Genomic DNA, 16007 nt, shown 5'->3' on the forward strand with positions numbered 1-16007 from the left:
TATGGCAATGGTGTCGAGACCCAGTTGAACCAATCCAATGTCTCTGAAAAGGCAGCTGTTGTATTGGGCTCATGATCGGTCAACCAAACCCAAAGGTACCTGTCAGAGGATAAATACTCCCTCAGGGAAAGGGGAAAAAAAATGTCTTCCTTATGTTAAGGGGTTCCTATATTCAGATAGAAACAGTGAAGGAGATTGCATAAGCTCGAATCATAAGGTAGTGATCAGAGGGTGAACCCATCGTTCCCTCCCAAAGAATAAGAATACTAGAAGAGTACACAGCAGAAGTCCCATGGAGCTTCTCATTTGAGACTAAATGGTTACTCGTCTTTTCATCCCACTTCTGGTAAGAAGTCTGAAGAAAAGAAAGAGGAGGAAGGAATTAGTAGATGAGGAATAAGGAGGGAACTCGCATCTTTTCCATTACCAGTCATTGCCACCATGAGTGATCAGTTCTTATTGAACAGGAACAAGTGCGCTGTCTCCCTGAGTTTGTAAAGGCGAGTGCTAGGAAACTTCACAAATGCACAGGCTTATCAATTTTCGCCTTGCTCTGACGTGAGATCGGACTACTTCTGTCATGATTCTCAGTTCAAAGGAGTCAAATGGACTGAATCTCTGCAAGGAAAGGCTCCCAAGAGAACATTCCAAGGAGGTCCAGTCTCTGCGGTCACTGAAATTATGAAGTTGTGTTCTCTGTAAACTGAACAAAATTCAATTGAACATAGTCTTGAAAGAACCAGTTCTGCTGAAAGGAACAAGACCATCCTTCCTCGTCATGATGCCATATGAGCTGACAGGAGAAGACTGGATAATGATCATACCTAGCTTCCATGGAAGGTAGGTATAGACTGGATCTAGATACGGGATGGAGAGGTAAAGAGCCAGGCTGGGAAACCACCCCCTTTGACGGCAGGAGACATATTTGTCATTTAACCTCCAACTCCTCTTCCTCTTAATCCCTTTCTGGACTGATCCTAGGAGGAGGTATGAGAAGCATGGAAGGGGCAAAGCCTGACATCTTCCAGAGGAAGAGGTTGCTGGAGGCTTGCTGGGATTTGGAAAAGGCCAAGAACCATTCTTCAACCCGACCAAGTGTCATGGTTCATAACTAATCCAGAGTAAAGGGCAACTATCATATCTGTGGCAAAAGCCAGTCAGGTTGATATCCCATCGAGATGGCGACCATGATCAGAGTCGAAATGTATCAGTCTGTTGGACATCTAATGCATTGGTTAGACTAGACCGAAGTGAGTATTTCAGATCCCTAGATCTGAACTCTCATCTCATCCAGGACCTTAAAGAAGGTCCAAACCACAATGCTAACTGTCAGGGTTCAAACCATGTGGGAATTTTAAACACCTCAAAATGGCCAGGACCTTTGGGAACCGTGGCCAAGGTGGTTGTCTAACATGCTCAGACTAAGGCTTGATCCTTCTATGAGGAATGCACTGTCAAATCAGAGAACAGATTTTGGAACGCATATACGTAAGAAAACCACAGATAAGGCTGTGAGCAGTCCCATTCCATGTCTGTAGCTAATCCCTGGTACCACCAAATGATCAAGAGAGAGATCTAACTGTGTATCTTTTCTATGGTCAGGTGCTTCAAAGCGCACTCCGTGCCAAGAACGGAACCGGGTTGTTACTCAGATGATGATGATGATGATGATCATGCCCTTCAAAACAGAAGCATCCCATACTCTTCCCTTGGAGGAACATTCAGGTGTAGACAGTCTCGGAAGGTGAGCGCGAGTACCGCATTTGGATCATTTACTAGGTGAACCTGGAGATCCAGGACCATGTTCCCGATAATGTGTGCGAGCGGAAATATCTCGGTGCACATGCAAGCCATGCCAAGATCGTCAAGGGTAATCAAGTGACCATGGTCCCAGTCGACTGCAAGTGGGTATTGGAACTTTCTGTTTTGTATACGAACTAAGAGGGCAACGGTCAGGAAACAGGTGATAGTTTTCCCAGTGGTGCAGGTGTGTTAAGTGTTTTCCTGGGTGTACGAGCCACGGGGAGCACCAGGATTGTATTCCTAGTCACTTGTGCACGTGTGAATGTCTCGGCCACGTGATGACTAATCACTGGTTTCTCTCACTACAAGTTCCCGATTGCATATACAATATGGAACGTTATCCCATGCCATCTTCTTCCCTCCCTTTGATTCATGCCATCTTCTTCCCTCCCTTTGATTCAAGAGTATCTTGGGAAAGAGTGACCAAGGTCGTTCTCAACCGTCCAGGAAATTATGGTGGAGAGGGGAGACTATTACCATAGGCCAATCACCAGTACCATGACTCGTGTGAGTGAGTGGTACCATAGGAGGCCATGTACCAATACCACAACCCGAGTCGTGTTCCTCACAGGGTCAACCATCGAGATCAAATGTTGTTCCTTTCTCTTGCTAGAAGAGAGATAGCGTGAAGTCTCAAAAAAAAATCTTGGCTTCTTTTGGGAAGAAGTAGGAGAATCAGAAGATGAAGACAAGGAGGAAGAAATGGTAAAGGTGGAGCGAGCATGCTTTTTCCCTGTGCCAGTCTTTGTCGGTGTTGAGTGGAGTGACCAACAGATATGCTCCCAGAGGAAGAAGCCACATGGACTTCTTCAACAGGATCTGGAATCTCTGGGGTTGCAATCACAGGCACATAATTTTCCCACTTCAGTGATTGACCCCATAAGGGATCCCTCACCTTCAAACCGAGCACCCCTCCCTCCAAAGTAGGAGGATTGTATATCTTTATTCTCAATTGCCTACAGAGTTGGTGTTTCCAGTCCAGGGAAGACCATTCACCTCTTCACAGAGCAACCAGTGGTAACTATCATACCCTCTGACTGACCCCAAAGGTACCAATCAGTGAGAAAACGAAGGGAATTGAAAAGTAATGATTGAAACCATCTTGTCTACCATGTGGTGTTGGTGAATAACCAAAACTGGGAGCTTTTACAGCCAGATCACGATTGCAGTAAATGCTTGAGCTCTATACCAGATGGAGGAGGTAACATGGTTGATACCTTTATTAGTCTACCATGAGATACATAATTATTAACGGACCCTGAACGTATTAGGCGATGGACGAGCGCCATGCAGTGAGGCACGGTAAAGCAGGGAAGAATCCTCCATGATCCTGACTGGAAATGGGACAGGTGAGCACACATATTTCTCTTAGCCTACAATACTGGTGTTTGTTACAGGGAAGACCGTTCACCAGCACCTTATGTGACGGCGGAAAATATCACAATGATCCGCTTATCCAACCCCAAATGTATGAGGTAGGGGCAAGTACCGTCATTCCTGGGTAATGAGGTAGGGGCAAGTACCGTCATTCCTGGGTAAAGGAGAAGAGCGAGTGCTCTAGGAAATGCAGCGAAAGGCACTCCTACGTCCATTCATCATCTTTTCTCCCCCCCAAAAAAAACAAGTACCCAATGAAGAGAAGGGGAAGGAAAAAAGAGGTTAGTAGAGGAGGAAGAGCGAGAGCAAACTCCCTCTACTATCCATTGTCAACGAAAATCTGTCACTTAGACTGGGCGCACACTACATTTCATTATAGTGTAGTCAGGTTATGTCACTAATGGTCATGCCAAGTTACACTTTGGAGAGGTTCGTCATCTTCCTGATCAGAACTGTACACAGTTTTCCCCTTCACAAAGGTACACAACACGAGGGAGTGAAGGTTTGTAGCTTCATAGGAATAATTTCACTTTACCTGATGCTTAACTTCGATGTACTTCTGCTGGCAAGCAAAACGCTTACAAAAACTAAACAAGCGCCATCACAAGCAAAAGTAATTAAAAATCCAATGGTTGGCGCAGCAACAGTACAGTTGATCCGTACTTGTTGCAGGCAAAGACAAAATGCTCTCCCTCCCATTCCACCTACTTCATTAACGGTTCAGCTCCACTGGAAATTTACTCCTACTTAAAGGACAAAAGTTTGTATGCACATAGGGACAAATAAGCATATTAAAGGAAGATGGGGAAGTTAGATGTTAAGATAATGTAGATAACTAGGTAATTCAAACTATTTGATTCAGTGTGTTCATACTCCTTCCTTGTTTTATAGTTTATAAGTTATTATAATATGATAAATGAAAATAGTTTATTCAGATCACAGAGTTGATGATTTTGATTAATTTTTAGAGATTTGTTCCCCCGCCCACACATTATTTACTGTTGGTTAAAAACTGGATAGCCAAAAGAAATTTTAGATTGTGGTGTTTTTATAATCTCTGCATTCCGGAATTGGATTATGTTGGTTAATCATGCGATAGTGAAATTAGTTGATATTGCTTCAATATGAGCATTTTCGTATGATCATCAGAATTTTTAATGGTTTAATTTTATTGCAGGGATCATCAATATTACAGTGGGAGAGTACAGCAGCTGATTATGGTTTGCAAATGCTCTTTACCCACCTTCAAGAAGTAAGAGCTGTAACACAAACTTTGCCTCTGTATCGTCGTAATGCAGATCACATTCTGTCAGATTCAATTATTGTAGATGACCTTACACTCGACATGTTCCGAAGCGAGTTTCACCTCAAGTTTTTGTGGGGAAGCACAGGTGCTACCGGCGACAGCGAAGGACGTCATGCAAAATTCCAGCGTTTCATTACCTCTCTGTCTGAAAGGTGTGAGCCACCACCTGGAGTTTCTTAATAAACTGCTCAAATTACAGCAGTTTCCAAAAGATCATTAAAAATTTGTACTTCGAAACTCGAAGATCTTGCTCAAGGACAGTTTCCTGTTTGGCAAACATTCTGCCTACTCTTACAGGTGACCTGGTCAACAGCAAATTTAAAAACATTTCAACTCGCATTTATTTGGATTGCAGCTATGTTTAATTCTAATATAAATTCTGCAAATTATTCATAAACCCATGAATTCCAAAAAAGTGAAAAAGTAAATTTCATTCCGTTAAGTTTGATAAAGGAAGACGTGTCCACTAATCACATGCGTATACCTTGTGCCACTTAATATTAGTGGTTGACATTTTGGCTATTACCACTTATTGAAATTACAGTACTGTATATTAAATTTTCTCTCGAGCCCACTGTTGTACTTTCAATGGTTGGAACTTGGAAAAGAGAAGAAAATTCCAAGTAAGACAAATCCGTAGAGTGGCAAAATTATATTGTTAAGACATTTACTATCTTCTACTTAATTTATCATTAATGTAAGCTCTATATATTAGTCATTTTTATACTGAAGTGTCAAGGCACAGAAGCCAACTGAATTCTTAATGCATAACGTGAAGGTGCTTATCAACCTGGTCAATGACATATGTATAAGCAAATGTTTTATCCCCTCTTTAAGAATCAGCAGCATAAACATATGCAGTTAAACACATATAATGGGTAACTTATAGTGCATGCAAACTACACTACAAGACAGTCTGAACTAATTACTATACTACTTATTACTTCAAATGCTTTTGTAGCTGTTTGTGTTATATGTTAGCTGAGACAACTTGTGAAGGAAGTTTAATTGATGCATCACATAGTAAATTTTCATTGATATTTTTTCCTAGCCTTAGAAATACGTTTATTGATTCTGCTCGACAGCCATCGTAAGTGTCATCATTTTCAAAATTAAGACGAAGGCATCGGGAAAGTGCCGAAGTATCTCGGAATTTCATTGATTCTATTTAGGCTAATTTTTTTTTTACTTTGTCGTTTATTTAAAGTGGATGTTTTTAGCCTCTGAAAGCGTTTCCTCTAAACCTTGACCAAATAGTCTTGCATCGAAGATTATGTGTGTTTATAACTGTACTTCGGAATTATCAGCTGATTAGATCTAGTCATGGGACGAGTCAAGTGAGTTCACAGACTTGTGCTGAATTTGTGTATATATATATATATAAATATGTAAGTGAATTTGTACTTATTGTAAATAAAATAACTACAGTATATAACTTTTTTATGCCATACCTGCATTGTGAAGATGTTTAAAGTTTCAAAACCAAATTTTGGGGGGTTTAAAATGTTCTTGATCATAAAAGTTACTGGTAAAGTATTAAGGAGTCTCCGTCTGAATTTAAGTTATGGTACAGAAAGCCTTCAAGCAAATGGACCTGAAAATCAAATGAAATAAAATGGCCCTAGTGTTTGATCAGGTAACATTCTGTATCTATTTCACAAAAATATGTAATAGATTTTCATGAGTGGGAATAATGCAATGCAAAAATAGAAATTTTCAAGTCATTTGTATTTTTCCTAGCTAAAAACTATAGTCCATTTCTTTTAGCGATGCATATTTGCATCGACTCGCAGCGGTACCCTTTTAGCTCGGAAAAGTTTCCGGATCGCTGATTGGCTGGACAAGATAATTCTAACCAATCAGCGATCAGGAAACTTTTCCGAGCTAAAAGGGCACCACTGCGAGTCTGTGCAAATATGCATCGCTTAAAGAAATGGACTATAGTCATTTACGTGAGTTTCTTTATCTATACGGTAGTCCTTCTGAAAAGGGAAGAAGTATTCAAGCGACAACTAGGGCATCTGTCTAGCCCTTGACCAAGAAAGAGAAATCAACCGTCATGATCGGATGAGAGGCACGGTCATGATGTCAGCCTCAAACGAATTGGAGGTATGCTACAGCGCCACAACATGATAAGTTAGAGTTTTTGTAAGAACGTTTATGATTATAAATATATATATAAACTTATATCACAGAGGTATTCTTACCTGTATAAGTGGTCATCTGTATGGGCAATCCCAAGGAACGGAGAATCCAAAGTAAGGAAGGAAGGCTCAAAATAACAGGTGACGTGAGCTTATACCACTGGACCCAAGGAGAACGTGTCCTAGGATCTGTGGGTAGAATCTTTCAAGTAATAGGCAACGAAGGTGATGTCTTTTCCAGACGCCAGCACTGAGAATCTGTACCATCGAGTGGTTTTTGCGGAACACTAAGGTCATGGTGATACTGTGTATGTCACAAGCCTTGGGAGGGGCATCAGTCAATGCTTCTGAAAATTTGTAAACAGTAATACCCCCGGGATACGAGCTTAATGCATTCCGGGACCAAGCACGTGTCAATTTTTCCCATGTAAAATAACTAAAAACAATAATCGTTTCCCACCCTCTGAAAAAACACCTAAAACAGTATATTAGTGAAAAACTTTAATTTTTCTAATTCACATTCTACGCTAACAAAATAACAAATGCCTATGTACTGGTTATGATCCTCTATAAAATGTAACCTTGTTATGGAGTTCTTACCTTCGAGACAGACGGTAGTGGCTAACGGCGGTGTGTGCGGAGGAGGAGGAGGGAGAGAGACTTGACGGCAACACTTTTGTAACACTACGTAACAAACTTTAAATTCAAATTAAATGAAATTAGCAACTTCAAATTTAACTTAAATGAAATTAGCTCACTGTACACACACTTAAAACTAAATGTTAATCTTACGTTACACTAAACTTAATTCTAATTTTGCTTTTTATTTTTTTACTTTTCTTCTTCCGACTTTGATCTTTTTGCCTCGCTTTCACAGTCTCTTTTTGCTGGCCTTTTTAAAAGGAACCTATCTAGGGATGTTTTCTTTTGTCTCCCGTTCAAAATGTTGCGAAAATGACGTACGCAAGTGTCGTCACAAAAGGCTAACACACGACCACACGCCAACTTGTCCGGGTGCCTCTTTTCCATAAAATTAGAAAAATCCTGCCACTTCGCCTACATATCTTTGATTTCCGTTGTAGAAAGGCGGCCCTCATCTTCCACCTCCTCCTCTTCCTCCTTGCTACTGAGCTCCTGCAACACCTCTGAATGTTGCATCTCCTGGAGCTCTTCCTGATGTTCCTCAACAATGTCGTTCACGTCTGCCTCATCTACCTCCAGCCCCATGGACTTTCCAAGAGATACAATTTCATCCACCACAATAGGTTCGGGGTCATCAGGGTCTGTCGTACCGAACCCTTCAAAGTCCCTCTCAGCGACGGAAGCTGGCCACAATTTCTTCCATGCTGAATTAGGAGTTGTTCTTGTGACACCCTGCCATGCATCGTTAATAATTTTTAAGCAATGGACGATATTGAAATGTTCCTTCCAAAATTCACGAAGGGTGAGATTGGTGTTGTATGTGATATCAAAGCATTTCTTGAACAAATCCTTCGTGTACAATTTTTTAAAGTTGGAAATTACTTGTTGGTCCATGGGCTGGAGGAGTGGTGTAGTGTTGAGGGGGAGATAAAGGACCTTGATGAATCTGTACTCATCAAGAATGTCCTCTTCGAGACCAGGGGCATTGTCGAGGACCAGGAGACATTTCATTGGCAGGTTTTTCTCGGCCAAATATTTTGTGACTGCCGGACCAAAGCACAGTTTAACCCATTCTGTGAAGAAATGCTGCCTAACCCATGCCACATCACTTGCAGTTTTTCTTTCAAGATCCTTTGGCTCTTATCACTTATAGATTTTCTTTCAAGATCCTTTGGCTCTTGAAGGCACGTGGGTTTTCAGAGTGGTACACCAGCAGTGGCTTGACCTTACAATCACCGCTGGCATTGGCACACAAGGCTAGAGTTAACCGGTCCTTCATGGGTTTATGGCCCGGTAGTCTCTCCACCTCTGCCGTGATGAATGTCCTCCTGGGCATCTTCTCCCAGAAAAGGCCAGTTTCTTCACAGTTGAAAACTTGCTAGAGGATGTAGCCATGTTGTGCGATAACCGAAGCAAAGGCTGTGATGAAGTCCGCCGCAGCTTTCGAGTCGAGACTTGTTGCTTCCCCATGCCTCACAACCGAGTGCATCCCAGTCCGCTTTTTAAACTTATCTAACCAGCCACGACTGGCTTTGAAGGTTTCCGCTGGCGTCGAAGTCTCCCTTCTCTCGGCTGCTTGCTTCCCTTCCAAGTCATCGTACATTCTGCTGGCCTTTTCACAGATGATAGTCTCAGTCATGCTATCTCCCGCCAACTGTTTCTCCTTTATCCATATTAAAAGCCTCCTATCCATCCCATCCTGGATATCACTGCACAGCTTGGAAAGGATAGTTACTCGTTTGGAAGGCTTGGTGCTCTTTATAGCATTCTTCTGCTTGAGGATGGTACATATTGTTGATGTACTCCTCTCATATTGGCGAGCCAGCTCAGTCACTCTTACATCACTCTCATGTTTTTCGATTATTTCATGCTTTATCTCCATTGTCATCGTACGCTTTTCCTTTTCACTACCCTTGTTTGCACTCGCTTGATTTGGACCCATTGCTTATTCACTTAATTCATTGATTAACGCAAAAACCACGAAAAAAGCAAACACTAAGGCCGATGCTCGGAGATAACTTTACGCGACGGAGATCCGACGGGAAAGACCGAGTGGTGCTGTCCTGGTGAGAAGCCTCTCGGCCATCTGGCGGCCGCGTAGGGAACCGCCTCGTATCTCAGGAAAAAAATTTGCTCAAAATTTTCCTTGTATTTCAAATTTCTTGTATGTTGGGATACCCGTATCTCAAGGTATTACTGTACTCTCAAAATTGTCATTTGAAACCAGCAAGAAAAGGCGTAGTCCTCTTAAGATAGAGGCGGAATGCCCTTCCAGGATAACGTAATAAACTGTCCGGATCATCAGTTATCTCCTTGATTGTTGAAATCATAAAGGAGTCAAATTGGTGATTATTTGATAGATTTTGGGTCTTAGCAATGAATTCTGGTAAGATTGAAAATACAGATCTTTCCACCCCCCCCCCCCCCGAATGCAACACTAAATGAGGCAAACTATGTACATGGTCACTCTCTTTGATGATAGAGCCAAGAGGAACATGGACTTCAATGTTAGGTCTCCGACTGTTGTTTTGCACAGTGGATATTAGGGTGTCAACTTTAGGGACCTTAGAACCTTCAAACCATTCCAAGGCAGTGGTTTGAGTTCCTGAGGTGGGCAATACTACTTGGAACTTCTGATGAAAGCCAAGAGTTCCCACAAGGTCAATCCCCTTAAATCGAAAGACCTGGCTAAGGCTGAGCAATAGCTTTTTAACACTGACCGAGAGAAGTTACTCTTTCCACAGAAAAACTAAAAAGTCTGCAATTAGTGGTATAGTGGCCTTGAGTAGAGCAATGTTCCTTCTACGACACCAATCGCAGAAAAGTGACAATTTTGCTTGATAAAGGACTTGTAAAGGTACAATTTGTTAAAGTTGCTCCGCAGTCGGTCTTGGAAAGCCTTTCTTTCAGAGGAAGTGCTGGATACCATAGAGCCGTGAAGAGACAGGCAGTGGGCTGCTTTTTGAAACGTTTCATGTGAGGTTGACATGGAAAGTTTGACCAATCTGGAAGTAATTTTCAGAACTTCAATGAGAAGATCTAGTAGGTCTGGATACCACTCCACTTGCAGCCACCTTGTTGCAACTAGCATCACTCTTAGATTCTGTGACCTAACTTTGTTCAGAACCTGACGGATTAAGCAGAACGGAGGAAAAGCATAGATGCCTATCCCATCCCACGGGTATTGGAAAGTGTTTTCCATTAATGCTGCCTGGGACTGGAGAACAATACACTGGAACTATAATTTATTGTTCAGATGGTTGGCGACCAAGTCTATGATCAGGGAACCCCACAATGTCAGGCGACTCTTTGCCACTAGAGATTCAAAGATCATTCTGAACCAAGTATCGTCCCTATTCAGCGCAGATTATCAGCTATATTTTTTTTTAACCGGGATGAATGGTATTTCGCAAACAACACCGTACTGTAAATACAGTGTTAGTAGTTCTTTCCCAACCAACATATTACAGTAATAAGTAAAAATAAGATGAAAAAACTAGTTCACGTACACAACCACCACTATCATTCATGAAGTTCTATGCAGTAAAAGATTGCAATGCATCATGCAATTCTTAAGGCACATTAGTAGCGTTCAGTATTGAACATTAAGTGTACATGTAGACGTACTACTACAGATACAATACGTAATAAATTCTTGCATAACTTGACACTTGTGTAGTTGTTTGACAAAGACTTCTGAGAGACGCTTTCACAATAAAGGATGCTGGGAGAACGAGTCAGCCATTGAAGTGGCATTGCGCAGGGAGGAGAACATCACGAAGGTCAAGCACATGGGAGAATGGATGCTTGGAAAATGTCAGGCTGCCTATAGCAGTCTTACCAAGAAGCTCCATGAAGAATCAAAACTATACAAAACATTATGCAGATCTCAGTACTGTAGAATATTGAAACTGTGATGTTGGAGGAATGACTGGACCGAGTGCCTCCCCAACAATTCTTAGAATGCTTAGAGGTAAAAATGCTGTTTATTCCAAAATAATGAACAGAAGCTTCCTTCCACTGATCACACGGCATGATGGGAGGCAATTAGACGACCTATGGGGTATACCGCTATCCTTTTCATTACTGATTGCAAAAAGCTTTTTGAAGGAGGTGATGTTGAATACCCTCCAGGTGAGAGGTCATATGGACACGACTGATCGCAGTGAATCCCAGAGTGAGGTTGTATGAATAGCCCTGGAAACGAGAGAACATTTCTTTCGATATCTCTGCAAGCAGCAATAGATCTGGGTGCTATTCTGCCTGTTACCACTGCGACACTATCAGGGCCATCGATCGGTCTGTCGATGACCTTTTATGAAGGAGTCTCCTCCTTAGACAGAAGTGCAAGGAGCGGCTAAGCATTCTCCTGATGCCGTAGGACCTCTCATAGGGGTTACTGTATTTGCAAACTTTTCGATATGAAACGTCCTGATCTGACCTCTCATACACAACTCCTGCCAGAGTCAAGACTTAGATGGCTAACTGAAGGAGAAAAAGACCCCTCGAAGCCTAAAGCCCATTTGAGTATGCCTCGTAAGAATGACTGTTAGGAGGTTCTTGACTGCACTGAATTGTTTTAGACGAAAATCCATTTGTTTCACATCCAACTCCTTGTATCGGCTAGAGGAACAGTAGTCTGCAAGGATTATCTTCGACTGGGTGTTTTATACCTGTGCTAAGAATAACTTTGTCTAAGTACTCTACCACCAGTGCTTCGATAAAAACACTATGATGTGACAAGAAGGGAGTTATTGGAAGAAACTAAGAGCAGGCAGCATTGTACTCTAATCCAGAATGAAGCGGTTTTATCTCAAAGTCACTGATGATGAGTCTACATTAGGGGAAAAGAAGAAGGATATGTCCCCTAGCGCAGAGGATTAAGACAGTCCAAGGATCGGACACTGGGGTCTTCTATTATCCCATACTTCTGTGGCAATCTCCCCCGTTAAGGCGAGTGAGAGATACCCTGCCATTTACTTTCCTCCCTGAAGCATGATCCAGCATACTCTAGCTCATATCATGACTCGAGGAAAAAGGGAGACAGGTTGCATGAGCAACCCTTCCAGGTAAAACCTAAGTCTTCCCTTCTGATTCCATTGTTAACTGGGACAGACTCTGAGCTACCTGGTCAGTTCATTAGCCAGTAAGGTAGCCATCACCGCCCAGGATTGCGTATATTGACAACCCCCGAAGGGTAGGATAGTTCAATTAAGGGGAACCAGAATCATTTGACTTACAAGAGAAAGATCATTTCGCCTACGAGTGCACGAGGCCAGCGAGGGGTTGCTTAACAAGAAAAAAACTTCAATTCAATCACTGTCATGTCATGTGACTGGTTGCAAGCAACTGTCTCTGCAAGGGATGATGAATTTTGTCCACCAAATGGGAGTTGGTCGTGTATGTATGCTTACAGACCAGTAAACATCGTAGCCTAGTTATATCTACCGGATAACGGAAAACCTCTTTAGTTGATCGCTGTCAAGCAAATGCTCGGTCACAAGCAACCATTTCCGAAAGACAAGGTCGAGATGTTGTCTTCAATGATGTTTGTCACTCAGGCAGTTGTAAGCATAAGTCTGATTACAGACCAGTACCACACAAAAATTTACTGATATATCTATATATTCCATCTATCCATATACCAAGGCACTTCCCCCAATTTTGGGGGGTAGCCGACACCAACAATGAAACAAAACAAAAAGGGGACCTCTACTCTCTATGTTCCTTCAGCCTAATCAGGGACTCAACCGAGTTCAGCTGGTACTGCTAGGGTGCCACAGCCCAACCTCCCACATTTCCACCACATATGAAGCTTCATAATGCTGACTCCCCTACTGCTGCTACCTCCGCGGTCATCTAAGGCACCGGAGGAAGCAGCAGGGCCTACTGGAACTGCGTCACAATCGCTCGCCATTCATTCCTATTTCTAGCACGCTCTCTTGCCTCTCTCACATCTATCCTCCTATCACCCAGAGCTTTCTTCACACCATCCATCCACCCAAACCTTGGCCTTCCTCTTGTACTTCTCCCATCAACTCTTGCATTCATCACCTTCTTTAGCAGACAACCATTTTCAATTCTCTCAACATGGCCAAACCACCTCAACACATTCATATCCACTCTAGCCGCTAACTCATTTCTTACACCCGTTCTCTCCCTCACCACTTCATTCCTAACCCTATCTACTCGAGATACACCAGCCATACTCCTTAGACACTTCATCTCAAACACATTCAATTTCTGTCTCTCCGTCACTTTCATTCCCCACAGCTCCGATCCATACATCACAGTTGGTACAATCACTTTCTCATATAGAACTCTCTTTACATTCATGCCCAACCCTCTATTTTTTACTACTCCCTTAACTGCCCCCAACACTTTGCAACCTTCATTCACTCTCTGACGTACATCTGCTTCCACTCCACCATTTGCTGCAACAACAGACCCCAAGTACTTAAACTGATCCACCTCCTCAAGTAACTCTCCATTCAACATGACATTCAACCTTGCACCACCTTCCCTTCTCGTACATCTCATAACCTTACTCTTACCCACATTAACTCTCAACTTCCTTCTCTCACACACCTTTCCAAATTCTGTCACTAGTCGGTCAAGCTTCTCTTCTGTGTCTGCTACCAGTACAGCATCATCCGCAAACAACAACTGATTTACCTCCCATTCATGGTCATTCTCGCCTACCAGTTTTAATCCTCGTCCAAGCACTCAAGCATTCACCTCTCTCACCACTCCATCAACATACAAGTTAAACAACCACGGCGACATCACACATCCCTGTCTCAGTCCCACTCTCACCGGAAACCAATCACTCACTTCATTTCCTATTCTAACACATGCTTTACTACCTTTGTAGAAACTTTTCACTGCTTGCAACAACCTTCCACCAACTCCATATAACCTCATCACATTCCACATTGCTTCCCTATCAACTCTATCATATGCTTTCTCCAGATCCATAAACGCAACATACACCTCCTTACCTTTTGCTAAATATTTCTCGCATATCTGCCTAACTGTAAAAATCTGATTCATACAACCCCTACCTCTTCTAAAACCACCCTGTACTTCCAAGATTGCATTCTCTGTTTTATCCTTAATCCTATTAATCAATACTCTACCATACACTTTTCCAACTACACTCAACAAACTAATACCTCTTGAATTACAACACTCATGCACATCTCCCTTACCCTTATATAGTGGTACAATACATGTACAAACCCAATCTACTGGTACCATTGACAACACAAAACACACATTATTCATCCGATAAAGCAGGTCGTCTGATCACCACGCTGAATCTGCATTTCCTCAGTCTTTCTCAATCGAACCTTTCTCCCTCCAGTACCATCCTATCAATCATTTCTTGCATTTCAGCCATTGTAGAGGCAATTGGAAATATATCTGCGTATTCAAGATCACACAATCTCTGGTCCTCTTTCCATTCAATACCATTATTTGTTCCTTGCATTACCTTGTTCATAACATAATCAATTACCATAACAGGTATTAGAGGGGACAGTATTCCACCTTGTAGTACTTCAGTCTTGCCTTTAAATGCACTTGTAACACTATAATCAACCCTTACCGTACATAATTTTCAACTACGTATATCCCTACCTGGTATTTATATATTGTATGTATTGTCGCTTGTGAATGACATACATATACACACACACATTATATATATATATATATATATATATATATATATATATAATATATATATATATATATATATATATATATTCATTTATATACATATAGATTATATTTTCTAACATTTTTTTTTTGTTTTATCATCATTTATATTTCGGTTATGTTATTTTTGAAGCTAGTTATAATTATTTTCAATTCGCAAATACGTAAACACGTAGATCACCTGCTGCCAGCCAAAATTCTTTAATCATATCACATCAAACATCATATAATGAATCACACATCATATTATTATCTGTTATCTTACAGCAGGCATATCCTGCGACGAATACCCCGGGACAGAACAAATGGTTTATTATTACCAATACTATAACGGGGATGGAGCCGACTTGAGAGCTAACTACCTATGTTAAGGTAGAAGCCCTTGCTACTCCTCACGGGCGTGCATTCGCCTGTGAGGGTATTGCATGCAACTGGTAAAGCAGTATTATCATGCTTGCCAGCATGCGGGTAACAGATTGTAACTACCTTGCTAAGGGTAAAGTGTTTGTTATTAATATTACAAGCTAAGCTATAACCCCAGTTGGAAAAACAAGATGCTATAAGCCCAAAGGCTCCAACTGGGAGAAATAGCCCAGCGTGGAAAGGAAACAAGGAAATAAACAAACAAGACAAAAATACACAATATAGAATACTTCAATAACAAACATTACAATAGATCATCACATACAACCTATAAAAACTTGAAAAAACAATTAGAGAAATGAGATAGAACAACATGCCCGGCTATACCTCAAAGCAAGAGAACTCTAAGACAGTGGAAGGCCATAGTAGAGGCTATGGCACTATCCAAAACTAGAGATCAATGGTTTCATTTGGAGCGTCCAAGAAAAGATGCTTACCATAGCTAAAGTCTCTTCTTTTACCCTTACCAAGAGTTAAGTAGCCGATGAAGCTTTACATTACAATAGTTAACCCGCTGAGCGAATAAGAATTAAGAATTGTTTGGTAATCTGTGTTGTCAAGGGTATGAAAACAGAGGAGAACGTGGTAAG

The 16007-nt window shown here is 41.6% G+C and overlaps 2 protein-coding genes across 8 annotated transcripts in view; one reads left to right on the forward strand and one right to left on the reverse strand.

The window, feature by feature from the left end:
- Window positions 1-5906, forward strand: part of LOC137621628 (breast cancer anti-estrogen resistance protein 3 homolog) — a 335690-nt gene extending 329784 nt beyond the window's left edge. For 5 of the 7 annotated variants that reach the window (XM_068352085.1, XM_068352087.1, XM_068352088.1 and 2 more), the window contains one exon: window positions 4358-5905. In XM_068352085.1, the coding sequence (XP_068208186.1) occupies window positions 4358-4666 (309 nt within the window). In that variant the 3' untranslated portion in view covers window positions 4667-5905. Of the gene's footprint in view, window positions 1-4357 lie in introns of all 7 variants that reach the window. The other 2 variants (XM_068352086.1, XM_068352091.1) reach the window with 2 other exon arrangements.
- Window positions 5907-8650: 2744 nt separating this feature from the next.
- LOC137621840 (tigger transposable element-derived protein 1-like) lies at window positions 8651-9214 on the reverse strand. The gene has a single exon (XM_068352348.1). The coding sequence runs from the start codon at window positions 9212-9214 to the stop codon at window positions 8651-8653; it is 564 nt and encodes a 187-aa protein (XP_068208449.1).
- Between the last annotated feature and the right edge of the window lie 6793 nt (window positions 9215-16007).

The sequence above is a fragment of the Palaemon carinicauda genome, chromosome 28 (genome assembly GCF_036898095.1).
Source record: "Palaemon carinicauda isolate YSFRI2023 chromosome 28, ASM3689809v2, whole genome shotgun sequence".
Classification (NCBI taxonomy): domain Eukaryota; kingdom Metazoa; phylum Arthropoda; class Malacostraca; order Decapoda; family Palaemonidae; genus Palaemon; species Palaemon carinicauda.

Coding starts and splice junctions, on each gene's coding strand:
- LOC137621840 (XM_068352348.1), bottom strand. CDS start 9,214: ATGGGTCCAAATCAAGCGAGTGCAAACAAGGGTAGTGAAAAGGAAAAG.